The sequence below is a fragment of the Chlorocebus sabaeus genome, chromosome 6 (assembly GCF_047675955.1).
Source record: "Chlorocebus sabaeus isolate Y175 chromosome 6, mChlSab1.0.hap1, whole genome shotgun sequence".
NCBI lineage: Eukaryota > Metazoa > Chordata > Mammalia > Primates > Cercopithecidae > Chlorocebus > Chlorocebus sabaeus.
The window spans coordinates 20,306,985-20,321,896 of NC_132909.1; the positions used below are offsets into that span (position 1 = coordinate 20,306,985).

The 14,912-nt window shown below is 51.9% G+C and overlaps 1 protein-coding gene and 1 non-coding gene across 2 annotated transcripts; one reads left to right on the top strand and one right to left on the bottom strand.

Moving 5' to 3' along the window:
- The first annotated feature begins 652 nt into the window (after nucleotides 1-652).
- LOC119621803 (U6 spliceosomal RNA) lies at nucleotides 653-760 on the top strand. Its single transcript, XR_005238406.1, has one exon. It is a non-coding gene; the product is annotated as a U6 spliceosomal RNA (small nuclear RNA).
- An 8,475-nt stretch (nucleotides 761-9,235) lies between these two features.
- LOC103234639 (galectin-7) lies at nucleotides 9,236-12,486 on the bottom strand. The gene is made up of 4 exons (XM_073015740.1): nucleotides 12,408-12,486; nucleotides 11,818-11,947; nucleotides 10,626-10,914; nucleotides 9,236-9,936 (listed from the first exon to the last, which is right to left on the bottom strand). Exons 1-4 carry the CDS (start codon nucleotides 12,484-12,486, stop codon nucleotides 9,823-9,825), a joined length of 612 nt encoding a protein of 203 aa, XP_072871841.1. The 3' UTR covers nucleotides 9,236-9,822.
- Between the last annotated feature and the right edge of the window lie 2,426 nt (nucleotides 12,487-14,912).

Here is a 14,912-nt window from a genome sequence, read left to right on the forward strand (position 1 = left end):
CCAGCTAATTAAAAATATATATATTTGTAAAGACGGGGGTCTCCTTATGTTGCTCAGGCTGGTCTCGAATCTCTGGGCTCAAGCGCTGCTGCTGCCCTAGCCGCCCAAAGTGTTGGGATTACAGGTGTGAGCCGCTGTGCCCAGCCAACTGTACATTTTAGATTTATGCATTTCACCGATAATAAACAAAGAATCTTTCCACAAAGCTTACCACAAAGAAAGAATCATAAACAAATATTGTACTCTACCTAATGATATACTTGCTGAAATGTTTAGGGGTGACAAATACTGATGTTTACAATTTACTTCGAATGGATAAGTAAGTAAAATGATGGCTGGGTGCAAAGGCATGAGCCTGTAATCCCAGCACTTTAAGAGACGAGGTGGGAAGACTGCTTGAGCCCAGGAGTTCAAGACCAGCCTGGGCAACATGGCAAGACCCTGTCTCTACAAAAAATTTAAAAAGTAAGCCAGATGTGGTAGCAAACATCTGTAGGCCCAGCTGCTAGGGAGGCTGAGGCAGGACGTTGGCTGGTACCCAGGAGTTCAACACGCTGTGAACCATGATCACGCCACTGCACTGTAGCCTGGACAACAGAGCAAAACTCTGTTTCTTAAAAAATACAAAATATTAAAATAAGATAAAGAAATAGTGCTCGCTTTGGCAGCACATATATTAAAAATTGGAATGATACAGAGAAGATTAGCATGGCCCCTGGGCAAGGATGACACGCAAATTCATGAAGCATTCCATATTTTTTGGCCGGGCATGGTGACCACGCCTGTAATCCCAACACTTTGGGAGGCCGAGGCAGGAGAATCATGAGGTCAGGAGTTTTTTTTTTTTTTGAGATGGAGTCTCGCTGTCTCCCATCAGCTCACTGCAAGCTCCGCCTCCCAGGTTCACGCCTTTTTCCTGCCTCAGCCTCCCAAGTAGCTGGGACTACAGGCACCTGCCAACACGCCTGGCTAATTTTTTGTATTTTTAGTAGAGACAGGGTTTCACCGTGTTAGCCAGGATAGTCTCGATCTCCTGACCTCGTGATCCGCCCGCCTCGGCCTCCTAAAGTGCTGGAGTTATAGGTGTGAGCCACCACACCTAGCCCAAGGTCAGGAGTTTTCTGGATCAGCCTGGCCAACATGGTGAAACCCAGTTTCTACCAAAAATACAAAAAATTAGCTGGGCATAGTGGCGGGCGCCTGTAACCCCAGCTACTTGGAAGACTGGGGCAGGAGAATCACTTGAACCCGGGAGGCAGAGGTTGCAGTGAGCCGAGATCGCGCCACTGCACTCCAGCCTGGGTGACAGAGCGAGACTCTTTCTCTTTTTTTTTTTTTTTGAGACGGAGTCTTGCTCTGTCGCCCGGGCTGGAGCACAGTGACCGGATCTCAGCTCACTGCAAGCTCCGCCTCCCGGGTTTACGCCATTCTCCTGCCTCAGCCTCCCGAGTAGCTGGGACTACAGGCGCCTGCCACCTCACCCGGCTAATTTTTTGTATTTTTTAGTAGAGACGGGGTTTCACCGTGTTAGCCAGGATGGTCTCGATCTCCTGACCTTGTGATCCACCCGTCTCGGCCTCCCAAAGTGCTGGGATTACAGGCTTGAGCCACCGCGCCCGGCCGCCGAGACTCTTTCTCAAAAAAAAGAAAAAAGAAAAAAGAAATATGACTGGTGAAAAAGGGTATGATCTGATGTGAGTACACTGAGTTGGGAGAACCAGCAAGGCCTTTCTGTCTAGGTTTTCTTGTTTGTTTGTTTGCTTTTGGGTTTTTTTTGGCTCTTTATGAGTGTGTATTTTTTTGATGGAGGTACGGGGCAGGACCTTCTCTGGAATAGGAGTTTTATGACTCACAGTCAAGTAAGGTAGGTCAGATTATTATTATTATTTTGAGACATGGTCTCCCTTTGTCCCCCAGGTTGGAGTGCAGTGGCCTGATCACTGCTCACTGCAACCTCAACATTCCCCGCTCAATGATCCTCCCATTTCAGCCTCCCAAGTAGCTGGGACTATAGATGTGCACCACCACACCCAGCTAATTTTTTTTTTTTTTTTTTTTTGAGACAGAGTTTCGCTCTTGTTGCCTAGGCTGGAGTGCCATGGCGAGATCTCAGCTCACTGCAACCTCTGCCTCCCGGGTTCAAGCCATTCTCCTGCCTCAGCTTCCTGAGTAGCTGGGATTATAGGCATATGCTACCACACCCGGCTAATTTCCCGGATAATTTTGTATTTTCAGTAGAGACAGGGTTTTACTATGTTGGTCAGGCTGGTCTCAAACTCCTGACCTCAGGTGATCTGGCCGCCTCGGCCTCCCAAAGTGCTGGGATTACAGGGGTGAGCCACCACGCTGGCCTATGGTCAGCTTTTATACAGATAGAGTGGAAGAAAAGTTAAAGTAATATTTTTAGGTTTTATGACTGGCTTTGGGCAAAAGGGTTTTGGTTTTTATGACCTGCCTTTGGGGAAGAGAAATTCTAGTTTTCATAGCTAGCCTTGGGGACAATGGGACTGAGTGACAGGAGGGCAGGAAAAGGTCCAAGGAAAACTTTTGCTACTGAAGCTGCTGCTGAGGCCTTCATTTTGGAGTATTATTTTCATTTTCTTTTCTTTTTTCCTTTCTTTTTTTTTTGAGATGGAGTCTTACTCTAACACCCAGGCTGGAGTGCAGTGGTGCGATCTCGGCTGACTGTAACCTCTGCCTCCTGGATTCAAGCGATTCTCCTGCCTCAGCTTCCCAAGTAGTTGTAACTAAGGCATGCGCCACTAGGCCCAGCTAATTTTTTGTATTTTTAGTAGATATGGGATTTCGCCATGTTGGCTGAGCTGGTCTTGACCTCCTGACCTCAGGTGATCCACCTGCCTTAGCCTCCCAAATTACCGGAATTACAGGCATGAGTCACCGTGCCCAGCCACCTGGCCCTTTTATTTATTTATTTATTTATTTATTTATTCATTGATTTTCTTTCTTTCTTTAAGAGACAGGTGCTGGGTGCAGTGTGTCACGCCTGTAATCCCAGCACTTTGGGAGGCTAAGGCAGGCAGATCATAAGGTCAGGAGATTGAGACCATCCTGGCCAACATGGTGAAACCCCATCTCTACTAAAAATACAAAAACTTAGCCAGGCATGGTGGCACACGCCTGTAATCCCAGCTACTCAGGTGGCTGAGGCAGGAGAATCGCTTGAACCCGGGAGACGGAGGTTGTAGTAAGCCAAGATCCCGCCACTACACTAGCCTGGGCAACAGAGCGAGACTCTGTCTAAAAAAAAAAAAAAGAGAGAGAGACAGGTTCTCACTCTGTCGCTCAAGCTGGAGTGCCGTGGCACAGTCATAGCTCACTGAAGCCTCCACATCCTGGGCCCAAGCAATCCTCCTGCCTCACTTTCCCAAGTAGCTAGGACTAAGGGACTGCATCACTGGGCCTGTATAATTTATTTTTATTTTTTGTAAAGATGGAGTCTCACCAGACTGGTCAACATGGTGAAACTCAGTATCTACTAAAAATAAAAAAATTAGCTGGGTGCGGTGGTGGGCGCATGTAATCTCAGCTACTTGGGAGGCTGAGGTAGGGGCATCCTTGGAAGCCGGGAGGTAGAGATTACAGTGAGCCGAGATTGTACCACTGCACTCCAGCCTGTGTGACCGAATGAGACTCTGTCTCAAAAAAAAAAAAAAAAAAAAAAAAAAGGCTGGGCCAGAGGCTTATGCCTGTAATCCCAGCACTTTGGAAGGCTGAGGTGGGTGGATCACAAGGTCAGGAGATCGAGACCATCCTGGCTAACACGGTGAAACCCTGCCTCTACTAAGAAATACAAAAATTAGCCGGGTGTGGTGGTGGGCACCCGTAGTCCCAGCTACTGGGGAGGCTGAGCAGGAGAATGGCCTGAACCCGGGAGGTGGAGCTTGCAGTGAGCTGAGATTGCGCCACTGCACTCCAGCCTGGGCCACAGAGTGAGACTCCGTCTCAAAAAAAAAAAAAAAAAAAAAGCCATGTGGTCTCACTTTGATGCCCAGGCTGCTGCTCTGGAACACCTGTCTTCAAAGGCTCCCGCCTCGGCCTCCCAAAGTGCTGGGATTATAAACATGAGCTACTGTGCTCAGCCCATTTGGGGGTACTGTTTTCTGAGGCCCAGAAGTTGCAACTCAGACAAAAAGAAATGCAAACACACGAATAAACCTCAAAAACATTACACTAAGCAACAGTAGTCAGATGTTTATTAAAAAAAAAAAAAAAAAAAAAGAGGCCGGACGCAGTGGCTCAAGTCTGTAATCCTAGCACTTGGGGAGGCCGAGACGGACGGATCACGAGGTCAGGAAATCGAAACCATCCTGGCTAACACGGTGAAACCCTGTCTCTACTAAAAAAATACAAAAAACTAGCCAGGCGAGGTGGCAGGCGCCCTAGTCCCAGCTACTCGGGAGGCTGAGGCAGGAGAATGGCGTAAACCCGGGAGGTGGAGCTTGCAGTGAGCTGAGATCCAGCCACTGCACTCCAGCCTGGGCAACAGAGCAAGACTCCATCTCAAAAAAAAAAAAAAAAAAGAGTAATGCACTTTTATGCCAAGTTTTATAGCAGGAAAAACTAATTTATGAAGCTGGAGAGCAGATCAGTGGCTGCCACCCAGGTGACAAGGGTGTGGTTGAGAGAGGTATGGAAATGTCCTGTACCTTGACCGGATGACCACACAACCAGATGTATTCACGGAACTGTAACCTAAAAAGTAGGAATTTTATTGTGTGTAAATTACACCTCAATTAAGTTGATATTAAAAAACAAAACAGGCCAAAACAGGCGCGGTGGCTCACGCCTGTAATCCCAGCACTTTAGGAGGCCGAGGCAGGTGGATCACCTGAGGTCAGGAGATGGCTAACATGGTGGCTAACCATTCTGGCTAACATGGTGAAACCCCATCTCTACTAAAAATACAAAAAATTAGTTGAGCATGGTGGTGGGTGCCCGTAATCCCAGCTCCTCGGGAGGCTGAGGCAGGAGAATCGCTTGAACCCAGGAGGCGGAGCTTGCAGTGAGCTGAGATTGCGCCACTGCACTCCAGCCTGGGCGACAGTGCAAGACTCCGTCTCAAAAGAAAAAAAAAAAAATAAGGAAAGAAAGAAACACACTAATATATTTATTTTACTTTTTTTTTTGAGAGAAAGTCTCGCTCTGTCCCAAGCTTGTGCCACCACAGCAGGTATATATTTTATAATCAGAATGGAGATGACAAAGAAGAAAAAATGGCCAGGCGTGGGGGCTCACACCTATAATCCCATAACTTTGGGAGGCTAAGGCAGGCAGATCATTTGAGGTCAGGAGTTCAAGACCAGCCTGGCCAACATGGTGAAACCCCATCTCTACTAAAAATACAAAAATTAGCTGGGCATGGTGGCACATGCCCGTAATCCCAGCTACTCAGGAGGCTGAGGCACGAGAATCGCTTGAACCTGGGAGGTGGAGGTTGCAATGAGTCAAGATCGTGCCACTGCACTCCAACCTGGGCAACAGAACAAGACTCTGTCTCAAGAAAAAAAAAAGGTATTGGATGACATAGGTCCCAGAACGTTCTGTGCAGCACCGTTTGGATGTATTGAATGATGTGAAATCATCAGACATCAAGGAGGGCTCAGGTGACATTCCTTGTTTGTTACTCCACACAATGGGGCACGCAGGTGCCAGGAGAATTAATGAAGCAAAACACAAATGTGGATAACCCCCAAAAGGTTCAGTGGGTAGAGGGTGCTACCCTTTATGTGAGGAAGGAAAAAAAGTAAAATCACATGTGCACGTGTTTCAATGCACATAGATTTTTGAAACCATGCACAAGAAATGAAGATGGATAACAGCATTTTCATAAACACAACAGAAAGAAGGCCTTTTTTTTTTTTTTTAAATTGAGACAGAGTCTCTGTCACCCAGCTGGGGTGCAGTGGCCCAATCTTGGCTGACCACAACCTTCCCCTACAACCCGGGTTCCAGCGATTCTTGTGCCTCAGCCTCCCTAGTAGCTGAGACCATAGACACGTGCCACCACGCCTGGCTAATTTTTATTTTTAGTAGAGACAGGGTTTCGCCATGTTGGCCAGGCTGTCTCCAACTCCTGACCTCAGGTGATCCGGCTGCCTCTCAGCCTCACAAAAGGAAGCCTGTAGAAAATACACATGTGGGCCGAGCGCAGTGGCTCACACCTGTAATCCCAGCACTTTGGGAAGCCAAGGCGGGACTATCCCTTGAGGTCAGGAGTTTGAGATCAGCCTGGTCAACTTGGTGAAACCCTGTCTCTACTAAAAATACAAAAATTAGCCGGGCATGGTGGTGGGCACCTGTAATCCCAGCTACTCAGAGGGCTGAGGCAGGAGAATTGCCAGAACCCAGGAAGCAGAGGTTGCAGTCAGCCAATATCATGCCACTGCACTCCAGCCTGAGAGACTGGGAGCAACACTCCCTCTCAAAAAAAAAAAAAAAAAAAAAAGGAAAATGCATATGTGGCTGGGTGTGGTCACTGAAGCCTGTAATCCCAGCACTTTGGGAGGCCGAGGCGGGCGGATCACTTGAGGTCAGGTGTTGAGACCAGCCTGACCAACATGGTGAAACCCCATCTCTACTAAAATACAAAAATTAGCCAGGCGTGGTGGTGCACTCCTGTAATCCCAGCTACTCGGGAGGCTGAGGCAGCAGAATTGCTTGAACCCAGGAAATGGAGTTTGTAGTGAGCCGAGATTGTGCCACTGCACTCCAGCCTGAGCAACACAGCGAGACTCTGTCTCAAAAAATATATAAAAAAATAAAAATAGGACCGGGCATGGTGGCTCATGCCTGTAATCCCAGCGCTTTGGGTGGCCAAGGCAGGCAGATTACCTGAGATCAGGAGTTTGAGACCAGCCTGGCCAACATGGTGAAACCCTGTCTCTACAAAAACACAAAAATTAGCTGGGCATGGTGGTGCACTCCTGTAATCTCAGCTACTCGGGAGGCTGAGGCAGGAGAATCGTTTGAACCTGGGAGGCGGAGTTTGCAGTGAGTCAAGATCATGCCATTGCACTCCAGCCTGGGCAACAGAGTGAGACTCCATCTCTAAATAAACAAACAAACAAACAAATATATGTTTACTTTGAAATAACAAATATACAGAAAGTTGTAACTACAGTACAAATCTCAATTTTTGATGAACAGGCCAGGTGTGGTTGCTCACGCCTGAAATCCCAGGACTTTGGGCAGGAGGACCCCCTGAGTCCAGGAATTCAAGACCAGCCTGGGCAACATAGCAAGACCCTGGCACTACAAAAATCAAAAAAAAAAAAAAAAAAAAATTAGCCTAGCACTATGGCAGGTGCCTGTAGTCCCAGCTACTTGGGGGGCTGAGGTGGGAGGATGGCTTCAGCCTGGGAGGTTGAGGCTGCAGTAAGCCCTTATCCACAACTCCACTCAGCCTGGACAACAGAGCAAAACCCTGCCTCAACAACAAAAAATTTTTATTTAAAAATTTTTGACCGGGCGCAGTGGCTCAAGCCTGTAATCCCAGCACTTTGGGAGGCCGAGACGGGCGGATCAGGAGGTCAGGAGATCCAGACCATCCTGGCTAACCCGGTGAAACCCCATCTCTACTAAAAAATACAAAAAACTAGCCGGGCGAGGTAGCGGGCGCCTGTTGTCCCAGCTACTCGGGAGGCTGAGGCAGGAGAATGGCGTAAACCCGGGAGGCGGAGCTTGCAGTGAACTGAGATCCGGCCACTGCACTCCAGCCTGGGCGACAGAGCGAGACCCCGTATCACCGGAAAAAAAAAAAAAAAAAAAAAAAAAAAAATTTTGATGAACTGTTACCAACGGAGGGTGTCCAGAGGCTTGGTCTCGTGAATGAAGAACTGGACAAAACGGACAAACAAAGCAAGGAAATAATGAAGCAACAAAGGCAGAGATTTATTGAAAATAAAAATATACCCCACAGTGTGGGTGCACCGGGAACACGGGCTCAAGGGCTGGGTTACATAATTTTTTGGCGTTTAAATACCTTCTAGAGGTTTCCATTGGTTACTTGCTGTACGCCCTATGTAAATAGAGAGGATGTTTCCTGTCATAGCTGAAGTGTGAATCCGCCTTATGTTCCCTGTCTCCAGACCCTATTTTCCTGCCTCAGAACCATTTGAGAATAAGTCGCAAACATGCTGCACCACCAAATACCTAACTATATTTTCCACAAACAGGGACAGGTTCCCACATGTACACTGTCAGTCAACGGTGAAAATCAGGACATTAACATGGCTGGATCGCTATCATCTCATCCGAAGACCCAACCACATTCACCACTTGTGCCAATAATGTGTGTTCATTTCAGCGTATGTTTTGAAATGTGTACCAGATACATATATGATCTTCATGAAAAAATTGATATTTTAAAACCACTCAACACAGCCATATGAAATAAGAGCGAACTCATTCAAGCAGGAGCCCCGGAGAACTACGAGAATCCGACCTCTCCCAGGCCTCCTCACCTGAGCGGGGCTCCCTCCTGACCGCCGCCCACCCACTCCAGGGCCGGACGCGGGAAAGGACCGCCTAGCCCGAGGGTCGCAGGGGCCCAAAACCCCGGGTCCTGAACGCACCTGGGCCCTGCAGCGAACCTGGCGTCCCCACCCGACTCCAGAATCAGATTCAGGCCAGGCCAAGAATCACACCAGCTTCCTGCGTCCGCCTCCGTCCAGGCTGCAATGCCGAAGGCGGACGCCAGGGGGTCGGAGGCTCAAGGGCAGGGATCGAGGCCCAAGCCCTGGCGCGCCCACCAAGCTGTGGCTCGGGAATGAGGTTCCGGAACAGCCGGCCCTGAACACCCACGTGCAGCTTCCGATCTCAGCCCTGGCCTGCCTCCTCCGTCCCGGGCTGAGACCCGCGGCCGCTGCAGGGTGCCTCGCCGAGGGTGCGGGCTCGGGGCGCACAGTGCTCCCAGTATCTCTCACCCCAACCCCGCCATTAAGGGGAGCCCCAGCGACGCCCTGAACCCTGAAAGTCACACTGGGGTCGGGGCTGCACTTGGCGTCCCCTTCCCCTCCCGTCATAGTGACCAGGGCTAGGGCCGGGGTCGGGGCCGTGGCGGAGAGTGGAGGGTGCGTGGGAATGGGGCTCGCTGCGCCACGGAAACCCCGCGCCGTCCTTCGAGTCCTCCCTGCTGCTCCGCGGAGCCGGGGCCGCTGCCATCGTGTCTGCCCCGAGGGTGCGCAGGTGGGTACTTGTCCCGATTGGGGAAAAGCGGGAGCCGGGAGACGCTGGTCGGGCTTCCCAGCCCCACCCAGGACGTCTCTGAGGGCGGGAGGCCAGGAGAAAAGAGGGTGGGAGAGATGAGCTGCAGGGGTATACGGGACCCAGGGACCCAGGGATATTAGAACACGCTTTCCACACGTAGGACTGGGGCCCACAGGTGACCAGAAAGGTGGGACTCATTCGCCCCCTTTGCAGATGGACTCATGTTGGCGCCCCTTAGATGGGCAGTGGGGGCACCAGGACCTGTGGTGAGCGTCTCCGCGTCCCGAACGCCAGCAGATCCGCCAGACCACATTTCGGCCTGGTTTGCTTTGCATAAATGCTGCGTCAGGACACGCCCCAGATCCACTCCTTCCCAGATAGCGACCCTCATGCCTTCGCAGACAGAAAGTGTCCTAAGCACCGGCAGGCTCAGAACCTGCCTCCTCATCGGATTCGCTGTGAGGCTCCCAGCCAGTATCTTGGCCTCTCTGGGCCTCAGTTTGCTCATCTCAGTGAATGGGACACAGACACAGTCGCACTGCGGGCTAACGCTTTATTTGCCACCCAAGGCCCCGGGCCCGCCTGGGCTTCAGCTCAGAAGATCTTCACCGAGTCCAGCTGCACGTCCCCGCCCACCTCCACCAGGCGCACGCGCGCCAGCGGCAGGCGGTGGCGGAAGTGGTGGTACTGGGCGTCCCCAACCACGGCCTGCAGGGGAGGGTCGGTGGTGAGGATTCGGGAGGCCCATGCTGGGTGGCCCTGGGGAAATCACTCATCCCCTCTGGGCCTCAGTTTCCCCACTGGGAAAATGGGCCTATTGTTCATTCTAACTCTTGCGTGAGGGTCAAACGAGTTTACTGGGTGGCGCAGTAAAAAACGGGTTTTTTAGTCTTGGTAATGGATATTCTTATTTCCGAGAGCATTACCCGCTATTAAAGCTTAGAGGAGGGAAGTGAATTCGCGTAAGGTCTGGGTGGCGGAGGATCTGCCGCCACCTCCATCCCTCAACCCTTTAGCTAGGATGACTTCCTGGGCGCTGTCTCCAACCCATTCCTCCCCATGCTTCAAACCCGGACCTCCGGCAGGAATGAACTGGGAGTAGGGTCTGGAATGGCGAGTCGGGGCCACACCTTCCCGCTAGGACGCCCACCCCTTGGACACTGGGCTGGTGCTCCCCTCCTCCTGACCCTGCTGTCTCTCTGCCCCTCGGACCCAGGTGGGAGTTGTTTAGGCGAGAGAGAGGGTCGAAGGACACCCTTCTCTGCCTTGACCTCGCCTTCCCTACCCCCCTCACCCCGCCCCAACCTCCCTGCCTTCCACCAATAGCCTGGCTTTACCCAACCCTCTGCTCCAGGGACCTAGGTCTTGGCGTCCATGCCCCTGTCGCAGAGACGCACCTTGAAGCCATCGTCGGACGCGATGATGAGCACCTCGAAGGGCTGCCCGCGATGGAAAGGAACGCAAGGCCCGCGCTCCTCGAGGCCCCAGGAGCCTTGCTCCTCGCTGTTGAAGACCACCTCCGACGTGTCCAGCCGGGGGTTGAAATGCAGGGCGATATCGGAGCCCTGCTCCTCACCGCACAGCAGGTTTACGTGGAACCTGGAAGTGGAGGTTGGTGGCCGTCGGGGCTCAGAAACCACCCAGACCAAGAAATGTTGAGGGTGAGGAATACTGATGTCTACAATTCACTTTGAATGAATAAGTAAATGAAATGTTGGCTGGGTGCAGTGGCTCACCCTGTAATCCCAGCACTCTGGGAGGTGGAGAAGGGAGGATCACTTGGGCCCAGAAGTTAAAGACCAGCCTGGGCATCATAGCAAGACCCCATCTTACAAAAAAAATGAACGAACAACCAAAAAATAAACCACCCAGACCAAAGTCCTTTGAAGGGCTTATGGGCTGGGACTCCCCATTCCCAGAGCACCCCCAAATTAACAGGGACCTGAAGACAGGCACACACAGCAGAAGGAAAGGTGGCTGACTAATGACCAGGGAGCTTAGATTCCCAAGGCAGCCAAAATGTCATGAGGCCCTTGGCAGAAACCTGCCCAGACCAAAGTCACTATGCTTAGGGCAGGGTGCCCTCATTTCCAAAGAGCCTGGGAGCTGCCCAGGAGGTCTAGGTGATGTCCAGGGCGCTCCTGATGCCCAGGGAACCCTCAGGTTCTATAGGACAAAGAGAATACCAGGAAGCCCAGTATTTGCAGGGTGCCCCAGAATCCAGAAGACCCAGAGTTCCTTAGCCAGGAAGTCAAAGGATGGCTTGGCAAGGACTCCCAGGGTCCAGGTGTCTACAGGACTTGGAGTATTCCCAGAGTTCCCTGGGACTCAGACATGGAAGTCATAGGACTGTATCTAGGAACCCAGAGATTACCCAGGAACTTCAAATTCTTAGGGAAACTTAGGGACCCCAGCCACAAAGGCATGGGGCAAATAAGTGACTACATCAGATTTGAGGTCAGAAATGGCCTCGGACTCGTAGCCTGGTGGATACAGATGGCCTAGGGCCCCTATTTCTGGATTGCAAAAATTGGCGGTCAGCTGATCCTGGAGACCTGTACTCTTTACCCCTAGGGCCTGGGGTCTCACCTGCTGGCGTTGGGAGGAACCAAGCCACAAATTCTCAGCACCGTGCCAGGGCGGATGCCCTCGGGCAGCAAGGACTTGTGGGGGACGTTCTGCAAGAATGGAGTGCAGGGGCCACTGTGAGCCAGTGAGACTGAGGAGGGAGGCAGAAGGTGGGTCACCCTTCAGAGGAGCCGACCAGGACTGAGACTGGCAGAAATCAGTGGAAGAGAAAAGGCCGGCAGAGAGGCAGGAAAGAGACCAGAAACACAGAGAAACAGATGGGGAGAGCGACCAGGTAAAACAGAAAAATCCTCAAAGAGGGAGCCAGAGGAAGCCACAAAGAGGCAGGGGGACAATCAGGAAGGGCGGTCACCCAGAGGCCACAGTCCAGGCCCATCCATGGCGCACCCACTGCCCACTTGCTCCTTTGAAAGAGGAGCCCCCAGCCCCCTCCCTACTCGGCCCCGCCCTGGGCCCCTGGAGCACGCACGGACATGGCTGGGACAGGGTCAGGCACCCGTGGTGCTGGGGACTGCTGGGGACCGTAAATAAAAGCAGGGCGGGTCTGGCCCTAATGACGCACCCCACCCCTTCCCACTCACCACCCATACCTGGCACAGACCCTGGCCCTGGGGCAAGCCTGGCGAAGCGGGAGTGGCCCCTCTTCTTGGGGACCCTGATCCCCTCCATCACCCAGGGCCCAGGTGCACTGCCCCTCCTAGGAGCTGATAATAAGAGGGACCGTTTAACAATAAAAAACTCACAGCAGAGAAGGCTCCTCGTGCCACCCCCGCTCCAACCCTGCCTTCCCACTGCCTGGCGCATGGAGAGCCTCTATTTCATTTCGTGTAATTATTTGTTCTTTTCAGACCTGTCTGAAAGAAGTAATTTCTCTTATTTTATACACAGACATATTAGGTCCTGGGAGGCCAATCTGGGTGGGAACTCCAGACCCTTCTCTCCAGCTAAGAACCTCCTGCCTGGACTGAGGATGTCCACGCTGAAATCTAAGCTTCTGCCTCTGCAATGGAACAGCAGCCTCAACAGGAGTGATAGTGACAGACGGGGAAGCTTCACGGGTTCACAGGGGGCCTGCCTGATCCCCTCAGTGCTACACCCCTGGGTCCTGGAGTGTGCCCAGTTCATGGAAGTCCTCAGTCAGGAGGGGTGAAAGGAGGGGATCCACTAGGACTATGCCTGTCATTTCCTAGGCCCCTGGGCTGCCCAGGATATGAGGAAATCACTGATTGGGACCCCATCATTCCAATAGGAGGCACATGAGTCACTCCCATTGTACAGAGGAGGAGGCTGAGGCTGGGGTGGGAAGCGATTTGCCAAAGGCATGAGCCATGCAGGACCCGCTGCCCTGACCTCTGGCTCTCCTCACCTCTGCTTGTGCCTCTCCTGTGGGTTCTGTCTCTGGGACTGGCTGTCTCACTCTGTCCATCTCTGCCTCTAACTCTGTCTACTGTGTATTCCTGTCCCACTTCTCTCCTTCAAGTCTCTCTTGTTCCTCCTTCCAGGACTGCTACCATCATGCCACCAAGTTTGCAGGTCAGGATGAGGTGGGTTTTGGGGTGGTGGGTGGCCTAGCACCCCGTCACCATCTAGATCAAAAGCAGAGCAAGGTGGGGTCCCTCTCGCCAGCCCCGAAACAGCCCCCTTGGGCCTAAGACTCTGGAAGAGAACTAAGGTTTGGGAATTGGCTTGGGGGAGGGGCAGGTAGGGCTGAAAGATGCTTCTGAAAGGCAGGGATGGTGTGGGAGCTGAGCAGAAACCACTCCTAGCAGCCCAGCAGCCCTCCTGGACATTTTCCACTCCCCACGCTGGCTCCTGCCCCACCCAGCAGGCTGCTGAGAGGGCTGCGCAGAGGCAGACTGGCAGTGGAAAGTTTGGGTGGAGACACCAGACCTGGAACCGTCCTCTACCCTCTGTGTCCCCGGTCCCCAGCCTCTCGCCCCTCCTCACACACTCCAAGGCACCAAGCTGGGGGACCAGTTCTCTGGCACATGAGCTCAGAGAGTGAGGCTGGCAGCTGCATTTTGGTGGGGGCTGCAAGCACCCCCATTTTTCAGAGGACAAAACTGAGGCTTAGACAGGGGCCACCTCTCAGCCAAGGAAGCGGCCAGGCCCTGAGCTCCAGAGGGGTCTTTGTGCCAAGGACATGTCATGGGCACGAAGAGAGAGGACAGTGGGGTGTCCGCTGATCACACCACCAGCCCAACTCAGTTAGTTCCCGAGAATGTTCCCTTGAATGGTGGATTCCGTCATTCTAGCATTATTGACCATTCTAAAGAAGACACTCTCAACTGGGCAACACAGCAAGACCTCATCAGCGCAAAAAATAAAAATAAAATAAAATAGCCCAGTGGGTTGGTGCACATCTGCCTGTAATTCCCGCTCCTTGGGAGACTGAGGCAGGAGAATCACTTGAGCCCAGGAGGTCAGAGGCTGCAGGGAGCTATGATCATACCAGGGCTCTCCAGCCTGGGCAACAGAGTGAGACCTTAGTCCACAAAAAGAAAAGGCACTCCTTACATTACTTGATGCATCATTCTGTACCTCGCTATTGTTTCCCAAGAACATCTTTTTATTTATCTCTTCACTGTGGCTGGATATGACTTCACACCCAACCAGCCTGCAAGTCCCAACTTGCCTTAAGTGACTGGTCAAATGATTGTAGTCAATCTGTTATCAGTCTAAAAGGCTGGCTCCCTTCCTGTAACTGAGATATGCATCCTTGATGGGCTCTTATCCATTAGTGTTGGTTATCTTTCTCATCAGTTGTGAAACAATATTTTCTTTTTTTTCTTTCTTTTCTTTTTTTTTTTTTCTGAGATGGAGTCACCCAGGCTGGAGTGCAGTGGCGCAATCTCAACTTGCTGCAACCTCCACCTCCCGGGTTCAAGCGATTCTCCTGCCTCAGCCTCCAAGTAGCTGGGATCATAGGCGCCCGCCACCATGCCTGGCTAGTTTTTGTATTTTTAGTAGAGACTGGAATTTCACCAGGCTGGTCTCCTGACATCAGGTGATCCACACACCTCAGCCAACCAAAGTGCTGGGATTACAGGCATGAGCCACCGTACCCAGCCGATACTACTGCTATCCCCATTTTA

Bases quoted from the DNA above. Each gene is read 5' to 3' on its own strand.
- LOC103234639 (XM_073015740.1), bottom strand. From the start codon at position 12,486: ATGGAGGGGATCAGGGTCCCCAAGAAGAGGGGCCACTCCCGCTTCGCC. The intron at 11,948-12,407 runs GTATGGGTGGTG...CTCCCTCCTCAG, and splicing joins AGGGCCAGGGTCTGTGCCAG to TCTCACTGGCTCACAGTGGC. The intron at 10,915-11,817 runs GTGAGACCCCAG...TCATTCAAAGTG, and splicing joins GTTCCTCCCAACGCCAGCAG to AATTGTAGACATCAGTATTC.